The sequence below is a fragment of the Myotis daubentonii genome, chromosome 2, assembly GCF_963259705.1.
Source record: "Myotis daubentonii chromosome 2, mMyoDau2.1, whole genome shotgun sequence".
In the NCBI taxonomy this organism is placed as follows: domain Eukaryota; kingdom Metazoa; phylum Chordata; class Mammalia; order Chiroptera; family Vespertilionidae; genus Myotis; species Myotis daubentonii.
The window spans coordinates 20,523,250-20,537,015 of record NC_081841.1 but is presented as its reverse complement, the minus strand read 5'-3'; the positions used below and the strand labels follow the sequence as shown (position 1 = coordinate 20,537,015).

At 40.0% G+C, this 13,766-nt stretch overlaps 1 protein-coding gene across 2 annotated transcripts; it reads right to left on the bottom strand.

Annotated features, from left to right (window-relative positions):
* Positions 1-865: 865 nt before the first annotated feature.
* On the bottom strand, positions 866-13,457 carry NDUFA12 (NADH:ubiquinone oxidoreductase subunit A12). Of its 2 annotated transcripts, XM_059681973.1 has the most exons (5): positions 13,264-13,457; positions 12,302-12,384; positions 10,052-10,139; positions 6,626-6,697; positions 866-1,142 (listed from the first exon to the last, which is right to left on the bottom strand). In XM_059681973.1, the coding sequence occupies exons 1-5, from the start codon at positions 13,347-13,349 to the stop codon at positions 962-964; spliced, it is 510 nt and encodes a 169-aa protein (XP_059537956.1). In that variant the 5' UTR covers positions 13,350-13,457; the 3' UTR covers positions 866-961. The 2 variants fall into 2 exon arrangements, with proteins under 2 accessions (XP_059537956.1, XP_059537957.1); XM_059681974.1 differs by lacking the exon at positions 6,626-6,697 and having other exon boundaries at positions 13,264-13,448.
* Between the last annotated feature and the right edge of the window lie 309 nt (positions 13,458-13,766).

The following is a 13,766-nucleotide window of genomic DNA, read 5'->3' as shown; positions in this document are numbered from 1 at the left end:
ATGTCCCTATACCAACAACCAGGACCCCACTCTATCCCATAATTTTCATTTAAGAAACTTGAGGTTAGCTAAGTCATTTTATTGTCCAGAGTTTCACTTGAGTTGAGGTTTTGGAATCAAGGTTCATTCTCTCCCTTAAGGTATCCAGTGCCCTTGAAAGCAGCTATCTGACTCCATAATCCTTGCATTCTTTTTCCAATCACCAGTATATTGTTCTACGGTGGCTGCTAAGCAGTATCGAAGGACCTTATCCTCAAGGAGCTCATGGATCCTAGTAACTAAAACCAATGGCCTGACAAGCTACTGGATTACTGAAGCTGCGAGCTTTCTATCCAGAACACAGAGGGCAGTGGCACTGCCTTTCGTCCTACCCAGAAACAACCAATGCCAAAGACCCCTCATTTCCTGAAGGTCTGCCTGCAACCCATTTTTTGGAATCACTATAGACATTAAAGTTCTTTTGTTTGCAAACAAAAACAAAAAATCAATGACCCTAGTTAGCTTAAAGAAATAATATAGTGGATGGATTCTAGGATGGTCCGTCCACACATCCAAATAAACTGGAAAGAACCAAAGCTCAGGAAACATGAAATCTCTGAAAACCTCCGTAGAGCTTCCATAAAAGCCATCCATCCAGTTCTGTTCACTCAACCTCTCTGTCTCTCGAGAAGATCCGCTGGGCTCAGCTCAGCTTTGGGTCTTCCCCTATCAATCAGCTATGGTAGGAAGGCAGGGTCGCAAAGCACAGACATGACCCCGGGTAAGGAGAACTGTAAACCAGCACCCACCCCAACAGAAGTCTACTTCAATTACCCACATCTGTAAGCCTCTATTTTGCAACTGATAAATAACAAGGGCAAAAAGACATTGTTTAATCAAATAATTTTAATTAACAGTAGGCAGCAAAAGTGCAATGACATGAAAAGCCTCATATTTTACATGTTTAAATTGTTCACTGTCTTTACTTGTAAGGTGTTGAAGGTGGGACCCACTCCTGAATCTTCTTTCTAGTGGTGGAATAAGGTACATATTGCTCTGAAGTGCCACTCAGGTTGAATTTATGGTTTGTCCAAATGAATTTACGAGCAGTAGGTGGTTTTGTTGTTGGAGGGTCATCAGTCATACAGTGAAGCCAACGGTGCCTTAAAGAGAGGAAAGAAGACAGTTAGGAAGAGGCCGTGCAGTGTCGGGGAGGAAGGTGAAGAGGGCAGCTCTGGGCTATTTTGTTGCTTGGGCTCAAATCTTAGCTCCATCACTAACTAACTGAACTTTTCTATGACTTAGTTTATTCATCTGAACATCTTATTTCCTAAAGAGGGATAAGGATTAAATGAGATGATACACATACAGCACCTAGAAAAATTCCTGTGCACAGCAGGAATTCAACAAATGCTAGCTATTACTATTATCCTTACTGTATTTCATCAAATTTAGGACACCATCAATTTTAAGATACACCATTATTTTATGTATCTCTAAAAATTAAAAAATGCTGCCAATTAAATTATGACACTATTGATAGAATATGTACCTAATTTTAGATGTAAAAATGTTAGAAAATTGATGAACTACAGTATCACTATGAGATGCTAGAGGCTGACCCTGGAGTTCCTGTGTGCTGAGTTGCTCTGCCTCATGAAGCTGTAGTTGGAAACCCAATGCTGAAGAAAAGGAAGAGGTAGAGGGTCTCTACGTGCACCTTAAATTCAAGCTTAAGTCTTAAAATTATTAGATCACAGTTCACAAATATTTCAGCTTTAAGCGTTTAACCATTTACTTTCAAAGGATACTTGCTGGGAGGGGCCAGAAATCTGGCCTGAAGGAAGCTGGGAGCTTTCCTTGGAGTCTACAGGGGGATGTCTCTCTAAAGACAGAGAAAGGAAGAATCAATGTCCTACTTAGAGTAGGACTAAGCAGGAAGCCAAGCTGAATTTATATGGGAAAGGAAGGAGAGAGAACTCATCCCAGATCCCCCAAGGCTCAGAGCTCATAATACAGATATGACCCTATAAAAACAGGGAATGAGGAGACAGGCATAGAACGCAGCTCCAAGAAAAAAAAAAAAAAAAAGGTTGACCAGCTACAGAGAAAAGGGTAAGAGGAGGTGGTTTCACTAAAATAATTAAGACTAAACCTAATAAGAAAAATTTATGATGCTATGTATGTTCAAGAGTGTTTATTAGCAATAATTGATAATACATAAAATCTGAAAACGTTTACCCAGTAAGGCTACTGGCAAGAGTCAGAGAATGAGTAAACAATTTATTCTCATAAGAAACAGGCTAGCATAATCCTTCTGTCACAATTAGTATTGAATAAAGGCTAAAGAAATAATATGATTTCCACACCAAAGAGTTTTTGCAAAAGAGGTTTTCAGCTGGGTCATTTTTATTCCAATTAATTAAAGACACCATTGGACTAACAGCACTGTCTAGAAAACTATGTTGCAGCAGGCATTAGAGCTTCAATTTTATGTCACTGTTATTTTCTTAAAGGAAAAAATACAAAATTACTTAAACTTGATGATAAAGGCAGTGACACTACAAATGAGGACACTGAGAGAAAGGCAAAAAGTTATAAATACCAAAGAGATAAATACTTATAATGAAAATATAATACATTTTGGGAAAAACTCAGTACTCAAATATTAGTTGTGTCAAAATAACTGGAAACAAAGATATTAAATGACAATTATATACTAAGCTGCTGTAAGAAAGAAAGAACTCTTACCATTTGCAACAGCATGGATGGATCTGGAGAGCATTATGCTAAGCGAAATAAGCCAGTCAGAGAAAGATAAATATCACATGATCTCACTCTTTGTGGAATATAATGAACAACATAAACTGATGAATAAAAATAGATACAGAGATATAGAAGCATTAAACAGACCAAGAAACCTCAGAGGGAAGGCAGGAGAGGGGGGGTGTGTGTTGGGGGGAGGGTAAGAGATCAATCAAAGGACTTGTATGCATGATAAGCAAAACCAATGGACACAGATAGTAGGGGGATGAAGGTATGTGCTGGGGGAGGGGGGGAGGAGCAGGCGGAGAGAGGTCAATGGTGGAAAAAGGAGACATAGGTAATACTTACAACAATAAAGAATTTAATTTAAAAAAATTACAACATAACTCAAATGAAAATAAATCCAACAAGTGGTTGATCCTATTTTCAGCTGTATTAGAGGAAAAAGTGTGTCAGGGAACAGGGAAGACAGACTAGTCCTTTCTTTTTGAAAATATACTAACTTCACTTAAATAGCCCCTCAGTTTGGGTGCATTCAAAGTGCAAAATGAAGGGGTCTATTTTGAAAATCAGTGCAAATGAAAACAGTCTTTAAGATTAGAATTAATAACAAAAATTAAAAAGTTTAATTTTTCACCCTAGCTGGTTTGGCTCAGTGGATAGAGCATCGGCCTGCAGACTGAAGGATCCTGGGTTCGATTCCAGTCAAGGGCACATGCCTGGGTTGTGCCCACAAGGGAGTCAATCAGCGATTCTCTCTTATCATTGATGTTTCTATCTCTCTTTCCCTCTCCTTTCCTCTCTGAAATCAATCTATATATATAAAAGCCTAAGCAACTGTCCGACCGTTCAACCAGTGGCTATGATGAGCAATGACCACCAGGGGGCAGACACTCAATGCAGGAGCTGCTGAGCTGCGGTGACTTGGCAGCTCCGGTTCTTGGGTGACGCACCTGGAACCAGGGAGGAGGGAGCCCAATTCTGATTCTGGGGTGCATCATCCGAGAACCACCCTCTTGCAATCCGAGACCCCTTGGGGGATGTCAGAGAGCCGGTTTTGGCCCAATCCCTGCAGGCCTGGCAGAGGGACCAATCTGCACTGGGCCTCTAGAAAAAATATATTAAAAAAAAATGTTTAATTATTCTTTTCAGAAAATTCCAGGAAATAAAACATAACCAAATAACTGCTAACAACAACAATAAAAACATAGGCAGTTTTAAATCTTTGTTCTCCTTAGATAACATTCTTAATTTTGGGAATCAAGACTGGCTTCTGACCATAATGTCCATGTTTCAGATGTTTTAACTGAGACTAGAAATGCCAAAGATTTTTCAGTTTTTCAAAAAATAAATAAGAAAGACTAAAGAAAAACTCCAGAGTGTGTTTTGAGGTAAAAATACTCATTATACTAAAACTTGTATTACTCCATCAGACTTCAGTTAGAAATATTCTAACACACATCACTTAGTCACAATTTACTGTTTCACATTTTAAAACTGAGGAAGCAGAATTGAAATGACTTTCACAAGGTCCCACAGCATGTATGTGAGTTACAGAGCTGAGGCTTGAACACAGCTTCCCAATGGTGAAGCCAACCCTTTGAACAGAAAATTAATTACAATCAATAGATGAAAACCAGATTAGGATTACGATAGCATCTAGGTATCTGCCAAAATCCTGAGACTCATCTAACCCCAGGATGGGATTGATAAATTTAACAAATTTTAAAAACAAAGATAGCTCATTACAAAATATCCAACTCAAACTCTGTTAGTTCAGTAACTATTTTTAATTAAATGCAAACTGAATTAAAATCCCAATAGGGTTTGACAATGATAAGGATCAGGAGAGTCTATCTAAGAACTAGGTTTTTAAAATATGGAATTGTAATCAATAAATATTAATTTTAAACCTAAGTTGCCATTAATCCTTTTTACATATAATAGTCCTCCAGACACTAAAAATTTCAAACTGACAAACAGAATAGTGAAATGAGAAAAATATCTGTGATATATTAAGTGAGGAGAAGGAGAAAGCAAACATCATATCATGCATAATAAACAGATATATGCAGGGTGGGCAAAGGTAGGTTTACAGTTGTAAGTATGGGAAACACAGTTTACTCTTGTATTATTATCTACTAGAGGCCTGGTGCATGAATTCGTGCACCAGTGGGGTCCCTTGGCCTGGCCTGTGGGATCAGGCCAAAACCAGCTCTCTGACATCCCCTGTGGGGTCCCAGATTGTGAGAGGGTGCAGGCCAGGCCGAGGGACCTCACCAGTGCATGATCGGGGCCAGGGAGAGACGTGGGAGGTTGGTCAGCCAGGGAGGGGCCACAGGAGGGCTCCAGGGTGTGTCCAGCCCGTCTCACTCAGTCCGATTGGCCGGACCCCAGCAGCAAGCTCACCAATCAGTCAGAGCATCTGCCCCCTGGTGGTCAGTGCACGTCATAGCGACTGGTCAACTGGTCAACTGTCAGGCCCCTGGTGGTCAGTGCACGTCACAGCGAGTGGTTGAGCAGCCTTAGCATATCATTAGCATATTAGGTTTTGATTGGTTGAATGGACAACCAGACACTTAGCATATTAGGCTTTTATTATATAGGATTACTTATTGTATTACTTTCTATACCAACAAATGTAAATTTACCTTTGCCACACCCTGTATGCATATATACTCATGTATGTGCCTATACATAGTTAATTATAATCACAAACTTTCTAAGAAGGTGTGACCAATAAACAACAATCTGTTCTTTAAAAACATTCCTTCTCTATTCAAAAGCAGACCCTCAAATATTTGTTTAATCAATGAATGACATGTTAACAGTGCTTGTTTCTAGACTAAGGAACTAGAGTTTATTTTGGTTTCTAACTTTATTTCTCTGGATTTTCCAAGTTTTCTATAACAATTTTTATAATCAGAAAAAAATTAACCGTGATTATAAGGATTGTTTTAGTAACATAGAAAACTGCTTGTAATATCTAGAGAAAAAAACAGAAGATAACATTGACAATGATTATGAACACAACTACAATAAAAATTATTTAAAAGGACTAAAGGAAATATGCTAAATGTTGACAGTGGTTGTCTCTGCCAGATTTTTAAAACTTTTTTGATCTCTCCACATTTTTTCAAGAACAGATTCCACTTAGATTCAATAAAGTTCATATTGCCAAATCAACACAGACACTTCTCTGTCCTTATCTTACTCAACCTCTCAGCAATAATCAATACAGGTAGCCTTCCCATGCTGCTGAAATGCTAATCTCTCTTTCCTCTTACCTTACTAGCTACTACTCATTCTTCGGTGCTGGCTTGACCTCTGTGCTAAGCTCCAGATTCAGTTACTCTGCTGTTTTTGTGGCATATCTATTCACTTGGATTTCTGACAGGTATCTCCAAAAAGAGGTTTCTGATTCCAACCCTCCACACACCCCAACCTCCCTTCTCCCAGTATTCCCATCTGAGTGAATGATACCACCACCTATGAATCACCTGATTCCTCTCTATCACCTCCCAGAAATCCCCCTGACCTGCCATCCTCTTCTCTACACAAGCTTCTAGAACATTATATGACAACCAAAAAAACGCTGATCAGTGTATACTGTATACATTTCACCTCCTCCACATCTGTACATTCCCAACCAAAGACTGAAAACAGTACAGGCATTTACAATCTGCAGTTAAGTGGATCCATGCAGTTCAAACCCGTGTTGTTCATGGGTCAACTGTATAAACTCCAAGAGAGCAAGGATGCAACAAGAAGAACCTGACATTGCTTCTGTGATATTCCTACCAGAGCATAGTCTGAATCTAGTCATAAGGAAACACTGGACAAACCCAGGCTGGGGGACAGAACATGTAACATATCTGACCTGTAATTTTCAAAAGTGCCAAGGTCATAAAAGATAAGGAAAAGCTGAGCAACCAATCCAAGGTGAAAGAGCCTAGAGAGAATTAAGATGCACATGAAATGTATGATTAGATCGTCTTGCAATAAAGGATATTGTTGGAATTTGATGAAACTTAAATGAGGTCTGAAGATGACACAGTAGTGGTGTATCATTGGTAATTTCCTGACTTTGATGGTTATATTGTGGTTATGCAGCAGGAATCACACATTAAAATATTCAGGAGTCATGGTGCATCATTTTGGCAACTTAATATGAAATAATTCAAATACTTGTAACTTTTCAGAAAATTTGATATTCCCAATTTTTAAAAAATTGTGAAACAGATCACATCCTACCCTACCCTCCAATGACTTCAAAAGAAATTTAGAGAAAAAGTCAAAGTGTTCACCATGACTTACAAGATCTACATGATTTAGGCCCTATCTATTTCTCCTACCTCATTTCCTAACATCTTCCCCTCTCATTCCATTCCAGTCAAATTGGTCATATTGCTGTTCTTTGAATACAAGCAATACATCTCAAACACACAGGGCTTTTGCACTTGGTTACTGCTGCCTGGAGCTCTTCACCACCATCCCACCCCTCTTCTCCTTGCTCTCTTCATTTCCTTGAAGAAGTCTTTACTAACCCCAGGATAAAGCAGCCACTTAACCCTCCATGCTCTTTATCCCTTTATGAATGCCAGCTTCATATTATCTTTGTGTTTATTGTTGCCTAAACATATAACATATCTATTTTTCCGTCTGAGAGCAAAAACTTTGTTTTATTCACTGTTGTACCCCTGGTGTCTGCAATAGGTCTTTGCACCTGATAGATATACAATAAATAAAGTTATTTGAAGGCATAAAGATGATAAACTGTATATGTTATTCATTACTCTATGTGTAAGATAATACCTGGTTCTAATAAATCAATCCTACATCAAACTTATTCAGGAATCAAATCACAGGCAAGAATCCACAGATTTAGAATTCCACAATACATGACACTCAGCAAAAGGGAGTCTGAGAAACAAACAGCTGCCCTTGTCTCACATCACTTCTTCCCACAAAGACTAATCACAGGCCTTTAAACTTCCCTTACAAACAAGGGTCATTGAAGGTACTCAGCCCTTAGAGGAGGCTCCACTCCACAGAGAAATTCAGCTCTATATCCTCAATTGCCATCAGGCACCTGCTGGAGTGCTGTCTTCTACCACTGTCAGCTTTTTTCCATGTGATGCCAGATTATATAAAAGGGCTTGCTTGGCTGAACAGCACTTTTATCTCTTCATATCTTTTACTATTTTGTAATTTCAAATTTGATTCATCTCACATAATTTAAATCAGTTCCCTCCCCCACGCCCTACTCTCCCAAAATATAGACCCTGAGACCAGTGTTAGATGAGTACTCTGAAGGAGATAGATCTCAATGTGAACAACACACCCACCTGCCTTCTACATCTTTACAGGACCAATCCCACCCAAAAAAACAACCAAACAAACAAATAAAAACCGGAACACCTCACTTTCTAAAACCAATAATTCACTTTGAGACCTTGGTCTTGAATAGTGCCCCTGACATACAGAATGCTCCTTCGGAGAAGGCAGATAGCTCTACACCTAAAATCACAGCTCCCCAGACCTTGACAGAACCATACATTACTTCCCATTTAAAAGAGGAAACCCAGGCTCAAATGTAGCATCAGTGTTGCTGTGAAGAGCCAATGAGTTTTAGTATAGACATAATCCAATACTGTGGTTTTCAAACCACATTAATGCCATGGTTCAATGCTCCTAACTGGTCCACGTGGTAGACCAGAGGTTGAAAACTGGTTGTAGGTGAAGTCTTATAAACATGTTTGCTTAGCTCACACAATATAAAACAAAAACAAACAAATAAACAAAAACAAACCTATTCTGAACAATCAAATAGCCCATTTAGTTGAAATAAAATTAAAAATTCACTTCCTTAGTCACATTAGCCACATTTCAAAGGGACACAGGTGGCTAGTGGCTACCCTACTGAACAGAACAGATACAGAACATCCTATCATGTATTAGATAGTGATGTATTTAAGCTGACAAATATTTTAAATTAACATATAAAAAACAAGACATCTCACCATTAATACAGATTTATACTTTCTCTTGAAAAATCATGTATCTGGAAACAACTGGTGAAATTCTCACCCGATGGAACTGAGGAAGAATGAATAGTGCTGCTGCGCTCTCTGACGTAGTGTGTGCTTTTCAGTTCATTATTCTCCTCCCTATTCCTTACTGTCTCACACCTCACTCACTTTGGTTAAATGCGTGGATTTCTAGTTGAGCTTTTACAATGGAAGTGAATACTCTGAGATTATCCCACTTGCCAAAAACTATTTCTGATGATTAAGCTCAACTGAAATAAAATGTCAGTTAACTTGATAAACTTACTTTCAGTTTTTTGGTGAAATTTTCTAAACTAGAAAGGATCTCCCCAGTTTATTGTATATCAAACAAATGGTATTATTCAGCAATCTATGGAATAGAGATCAGTACTCTGTTTTGTAATACTTAATATAAAATTCGGCAATTCAAGTAAAAGCATTAGAATTTCATTTCAAAATGGTTACATAGTCTATAGTTATAAAAACCAGTTTTTAGCGATCTAAGGAACTTGGGGTTCTCATTTTACAGGTGAGAAAAAAGTCCCAGAGAGGTTAAGGAACTTGCTTAAGGTCGAGCTGCCAAAGAAGATTAGCGGCAGAGTTCTTTTTGCTTTTCCCTTCACCCACAGCCAGGTGATACTGTGGAATATTGTTTTTTCCCCCAAAACAGCCACACCACTATATATCCCCACAAATAATGTGTTGTCACACCTCCATCAAGAGATAGGGTCTATGTTCTCTCCCATTAAATTTGGGCAGAATTATCTAATTGCTTCGACCAATGAAATGAGAAACTGATACTGAGCAATCTCTAAGACTAAGTGTGGACAAGGCCTCTCTCTCTCTCTCTCTCTCTCTCTCTCTCTCTCTCTCTCTCTCTCTCTCCCTCTCCTTCTCTTTCTCTCTCTCTGCACTTGCCTGAGGAAGCCCCAGCTATGTCCCCAACTGACAGTCAACATCAACTTCCAGACACTGAATGAAGTCTTCAGATGGCTCCAGCAGCCAGCTTTTAAATCTTGCACCTAAGGCCCGATATCCTGGAGCAGAGATAAGCCATCCACAGGTTGTATCTATCTAAACTCCTGACCCACAAAAACTATGACATATATAACTGAAACAGATGCTTTCAGAATATCATTAATTGCCTTATAAATAAATAAGCTATTTAATAAATATTTGTATAATAAAACAAACATTGCCAACCCTCCTTGTCTCCCCCCACCCCCCCCAAAAAATAGAATGCTGACTTAGCTTACCATTCAGGGGGCACCATGCTTCCATCCACATCCCAGAATGTATTTCTGCCATTCATTTCAGTAGTATATATAACCCATCGGTGACGGCCTGAGTGGAAAGAGCAACATTTAGAAAAATGTGAAAAAATAAAGACAACTTTAAAAGAAAACACAAAAAACCATAATTGTAAAATATCAAAGAAGACAACCTTTTAATTAAGACTTTTATGTGCTCTTACATAAGAGAAATAGCCCCCAGGTTGTAATAGTGAAGGCAAGCTCCAGGAAGTGTGTGGCAAGCTTCTATCAACAGCCTGGCAGCTGCCAGAGCAAAATCCCTGCACAGGGACTAAAACCTACTCTGTGGGCGGGGCTCAAGCCTTTCCCACAGTGGAGAACCATTGCTTCCACCCTTGCCAAGAAAGCAATGGAGAGGGTAGGGGAATATGTGCCCAGCCAGTCAGGGTATTCAGGAGAGAAAGTGCTCCTCCTGCGAATGGGGCAGGAGAAATGTACTCACAGCAATCATACTTGGATTATATGTTTCCATATAAATATTTTTAAATGACTACCAGAGATCCTTTCAGAAATTGAATACACATAATAAGCAAAATATGTAAATGATGGTTAAATAAGGACAGTTCATGTCATCAAAATAATATGACTACATTCTTGTTTAACACATTTCTATGGAGTAGTTGGAGGCCTAACCACAATTTACAAGACCATTTCTTTCTTAATTTTTTATTATTATTATTTTTTTTAGAGAGAGTGGAAGGGAGGGTGAGATAGAGAAACATCGATGTGAGAGAGACATGTCGATTGGTTGCCTCCCACATACGCCCCGACCAGGTCTGGGGATCAAGCCTGTAACTGAGATACATGTCCTTGACCGGAATCGAACCCAGAGCCCTTTAGTCCATGGGCTGATGCTCTATCCACTGAGCCAAACTGGCTAGGGCAAGAAGACTATTTCTATTTGGTCTTTGCCTTAAGATGGGCAAAGACCTGGATTCCAATCAAGATTCTGTCACTTATCTATGAATATTAGGTACATTTTATGAGACTCAGTCAGTTTCTTTATCTATTAAAAGTAGATGATAATACCTCATCTGAAGGTTGCCGTGAAAATTAAATATCACACACATACACCTACTTTAACATCAGACATGTAAGTGCATAATAAATATCAATTCCTTCTACCTCTTCCTCACTGCCCCACCCCACAGGGAATACTGAATTCAACTCTATAACAGATTTTAAGCCAATAAGCACAAGGTAATCTGCATTTACTTTATAGAATTTACTTTATAATCAATAAATATAAAATAATGCAATTTAAACATGACCATATCTATTTAAAGAAATACAGATTTCAACCACGATTTGCTTCTTCTATTAGAGAGATTACTCTTGACAATAAATAACTAAAAGTAACCTATAATCCAATAAGGCAGGGGAACGTGAAGGCAAATAGAGAAAACCTTGGGTAAGGTTCATAGGGTTAGGCCATGACGCTAGAGCTGGGCCTTAACAATCTTGAGATAAATATATTAAAATTTTAAATGTGTATACTCAGACTCAGCAATTCCACTTACAGAAATTTATTCTTAGAATATTGAAAGTAGGTACAAGCAAGTTCACTGAAGCATTGTTTCTAGTAAAAAAAAAAAAAAAGTTGAAGGCAACCTAAATGTCTATTGACAGTAAAGTGTTTGGCCCTAGCCGGTTTGGCTTCAGTGTATAGCCGGCGGCCTTCAGACTCAAGGGTCCCGGGTTTGATTCCAGTCAGGGGCACATGCCTGGTTTGCAAGCGTGGTTCCCAATGGGGAGCGTGCAGGAGGCAGCCGATTAGTGATTCTCGCTCATCATTGATGTTTCTATCTCTCTTTCCCTCTCCCTTCCTCTCTGAAATCAATAAAAAAAAATATATAATATACATATAAAGTAAAGTGTTTGAAAAAATAATGGTTCTTTCATACAATGGAATATTGTGTTGTTATTAAAAAGAATGCTGTGAAAAAAAAATTTTAATAAAAATACACAGACAAATATCCAAACAAAAAAGAATGCTGTAGATACATCCAACTAACTAATATGGGAAACTTGCCCAAGGTTTTTATGGAAAAAAAATTTCCATTTATCAACATGAATAAAAAGAGTGTATGTAGATTTATACATTTATTAAAGAAGCTACTTGTACATTATGGGAAACAGAGTCACATCAAAATTTAAGCTCACTCCCTTTACTCATACCGATACTGCACTCACCAAAAAACTGCTTGTTGTCTTCATAGTACTTGTTTCCATATTTGTCTTCCCCCACTAATGTACCAACCCTCACATCATTTGCCCTGTGAATACCCAAAAGAAAAGAGAGAGTTTAGAAAGATTCTTTGTTCAAAACACAAACATAAGTAGAGAATGCCGACTTTAAGAAACAAAGGCTGCTGCATCAATAAGAAAAAGGAGGAGATGCTCGGGGAGGGACACTAGCGTAGCCTTCCAGCCTTCATCTCGAGGCTCACCCCGCCCACCGCTGAACACTCGCCTGCAGGTGCAGCTCCAGAACACACGCTCCTGTGGCCCCCAGTGCCACCTGAAGAGCACAAGACGGGATCAACTGGCCCAGACGATATACTTAAACTACACTAAATATAAAGATGCAAATTACAGAACTCCTTTTATCTCCTATCAGAGGCACTGGAGTTAGTAAAAACCCTCAGGAAATCAGGAAGCCAAAGTCTATCATCTTAAAATGATATGAATGTCCGAGCTGTCCTTCGACTCGGGGTCTCCAACCGGCTTCTACGGACGATGCTGCTAGTCGGATTCAGCGAATGTCAGGACTAGCGGAGACCTTTACGATCACCTTGTGCAACGCCTTACCGCACAGAGGAGGAAAGTGAAGGCCAATAAAGGGTAAAAAAGACCGTTCCCAAGGTCACACCGTGGGTGGTTAGCAACGCTCATTACGCTCCAGGAATCAGGGCAGGGGGCAGCCGAGATACCCTCGCCTCCACGTCCCAGCCGTGTCTGGAGCTGGCTGTGGTCCTGTCTCTGGGAGACCCCGGGAAGAGACTACGGCCCGGGGGATGAAAGGCAGAGATTGGGCCGGCTGTCCTTGACCAGAGCTGCGGTTTCTCAAAGGTGACCCAAGCCCACGCCCCTTTCCAAAAGCCCGGCCAGCTCAAGTCCAGCCCAGAGGCCGGGCGCATGGCTCCGCCGCCTACCTGAAGAGCATTCGCAGCCAGCCTCGGAGGCCGTTGTGGCCGCTGACCTGCTGCAGTCCTCGCCTCAGGACCTGCAGGAACTCCATCTTGCCCCGCAGGCCTGGCCTTCCGGGTGCGCTGCTCAAAATGCGACCGGGGGAAGCGAACGCTCACTTGCAGGGAGCCTTCCACACAAGGTTCCCACCGTTCTGCGCATGCGCGCACAGCCGGAGCTTGCTTGCGCGACCGCTTTCTCATTTCCGAAGAAAGTGCGGTTAGGTTTCCTTGGGAAGCAAAGGCACAATAAACTTTCACCAATGCATATAAGTTGCATTTAGAAGGCGGGATATGTGGTGGAAACACCTAGACTAGGCTTCCCCAGGTGGAAATTCCTCTTTTGGGGACCCCAGGTTCCCCATCCCAAATGATTGATTCAGACTTCTTCAAAATCCTTCCTAGGGCCAAGATTCTTTAGAAACAAGAAGCCATTAAGGAATTCAATATCGAGCTCATAATGATACTGA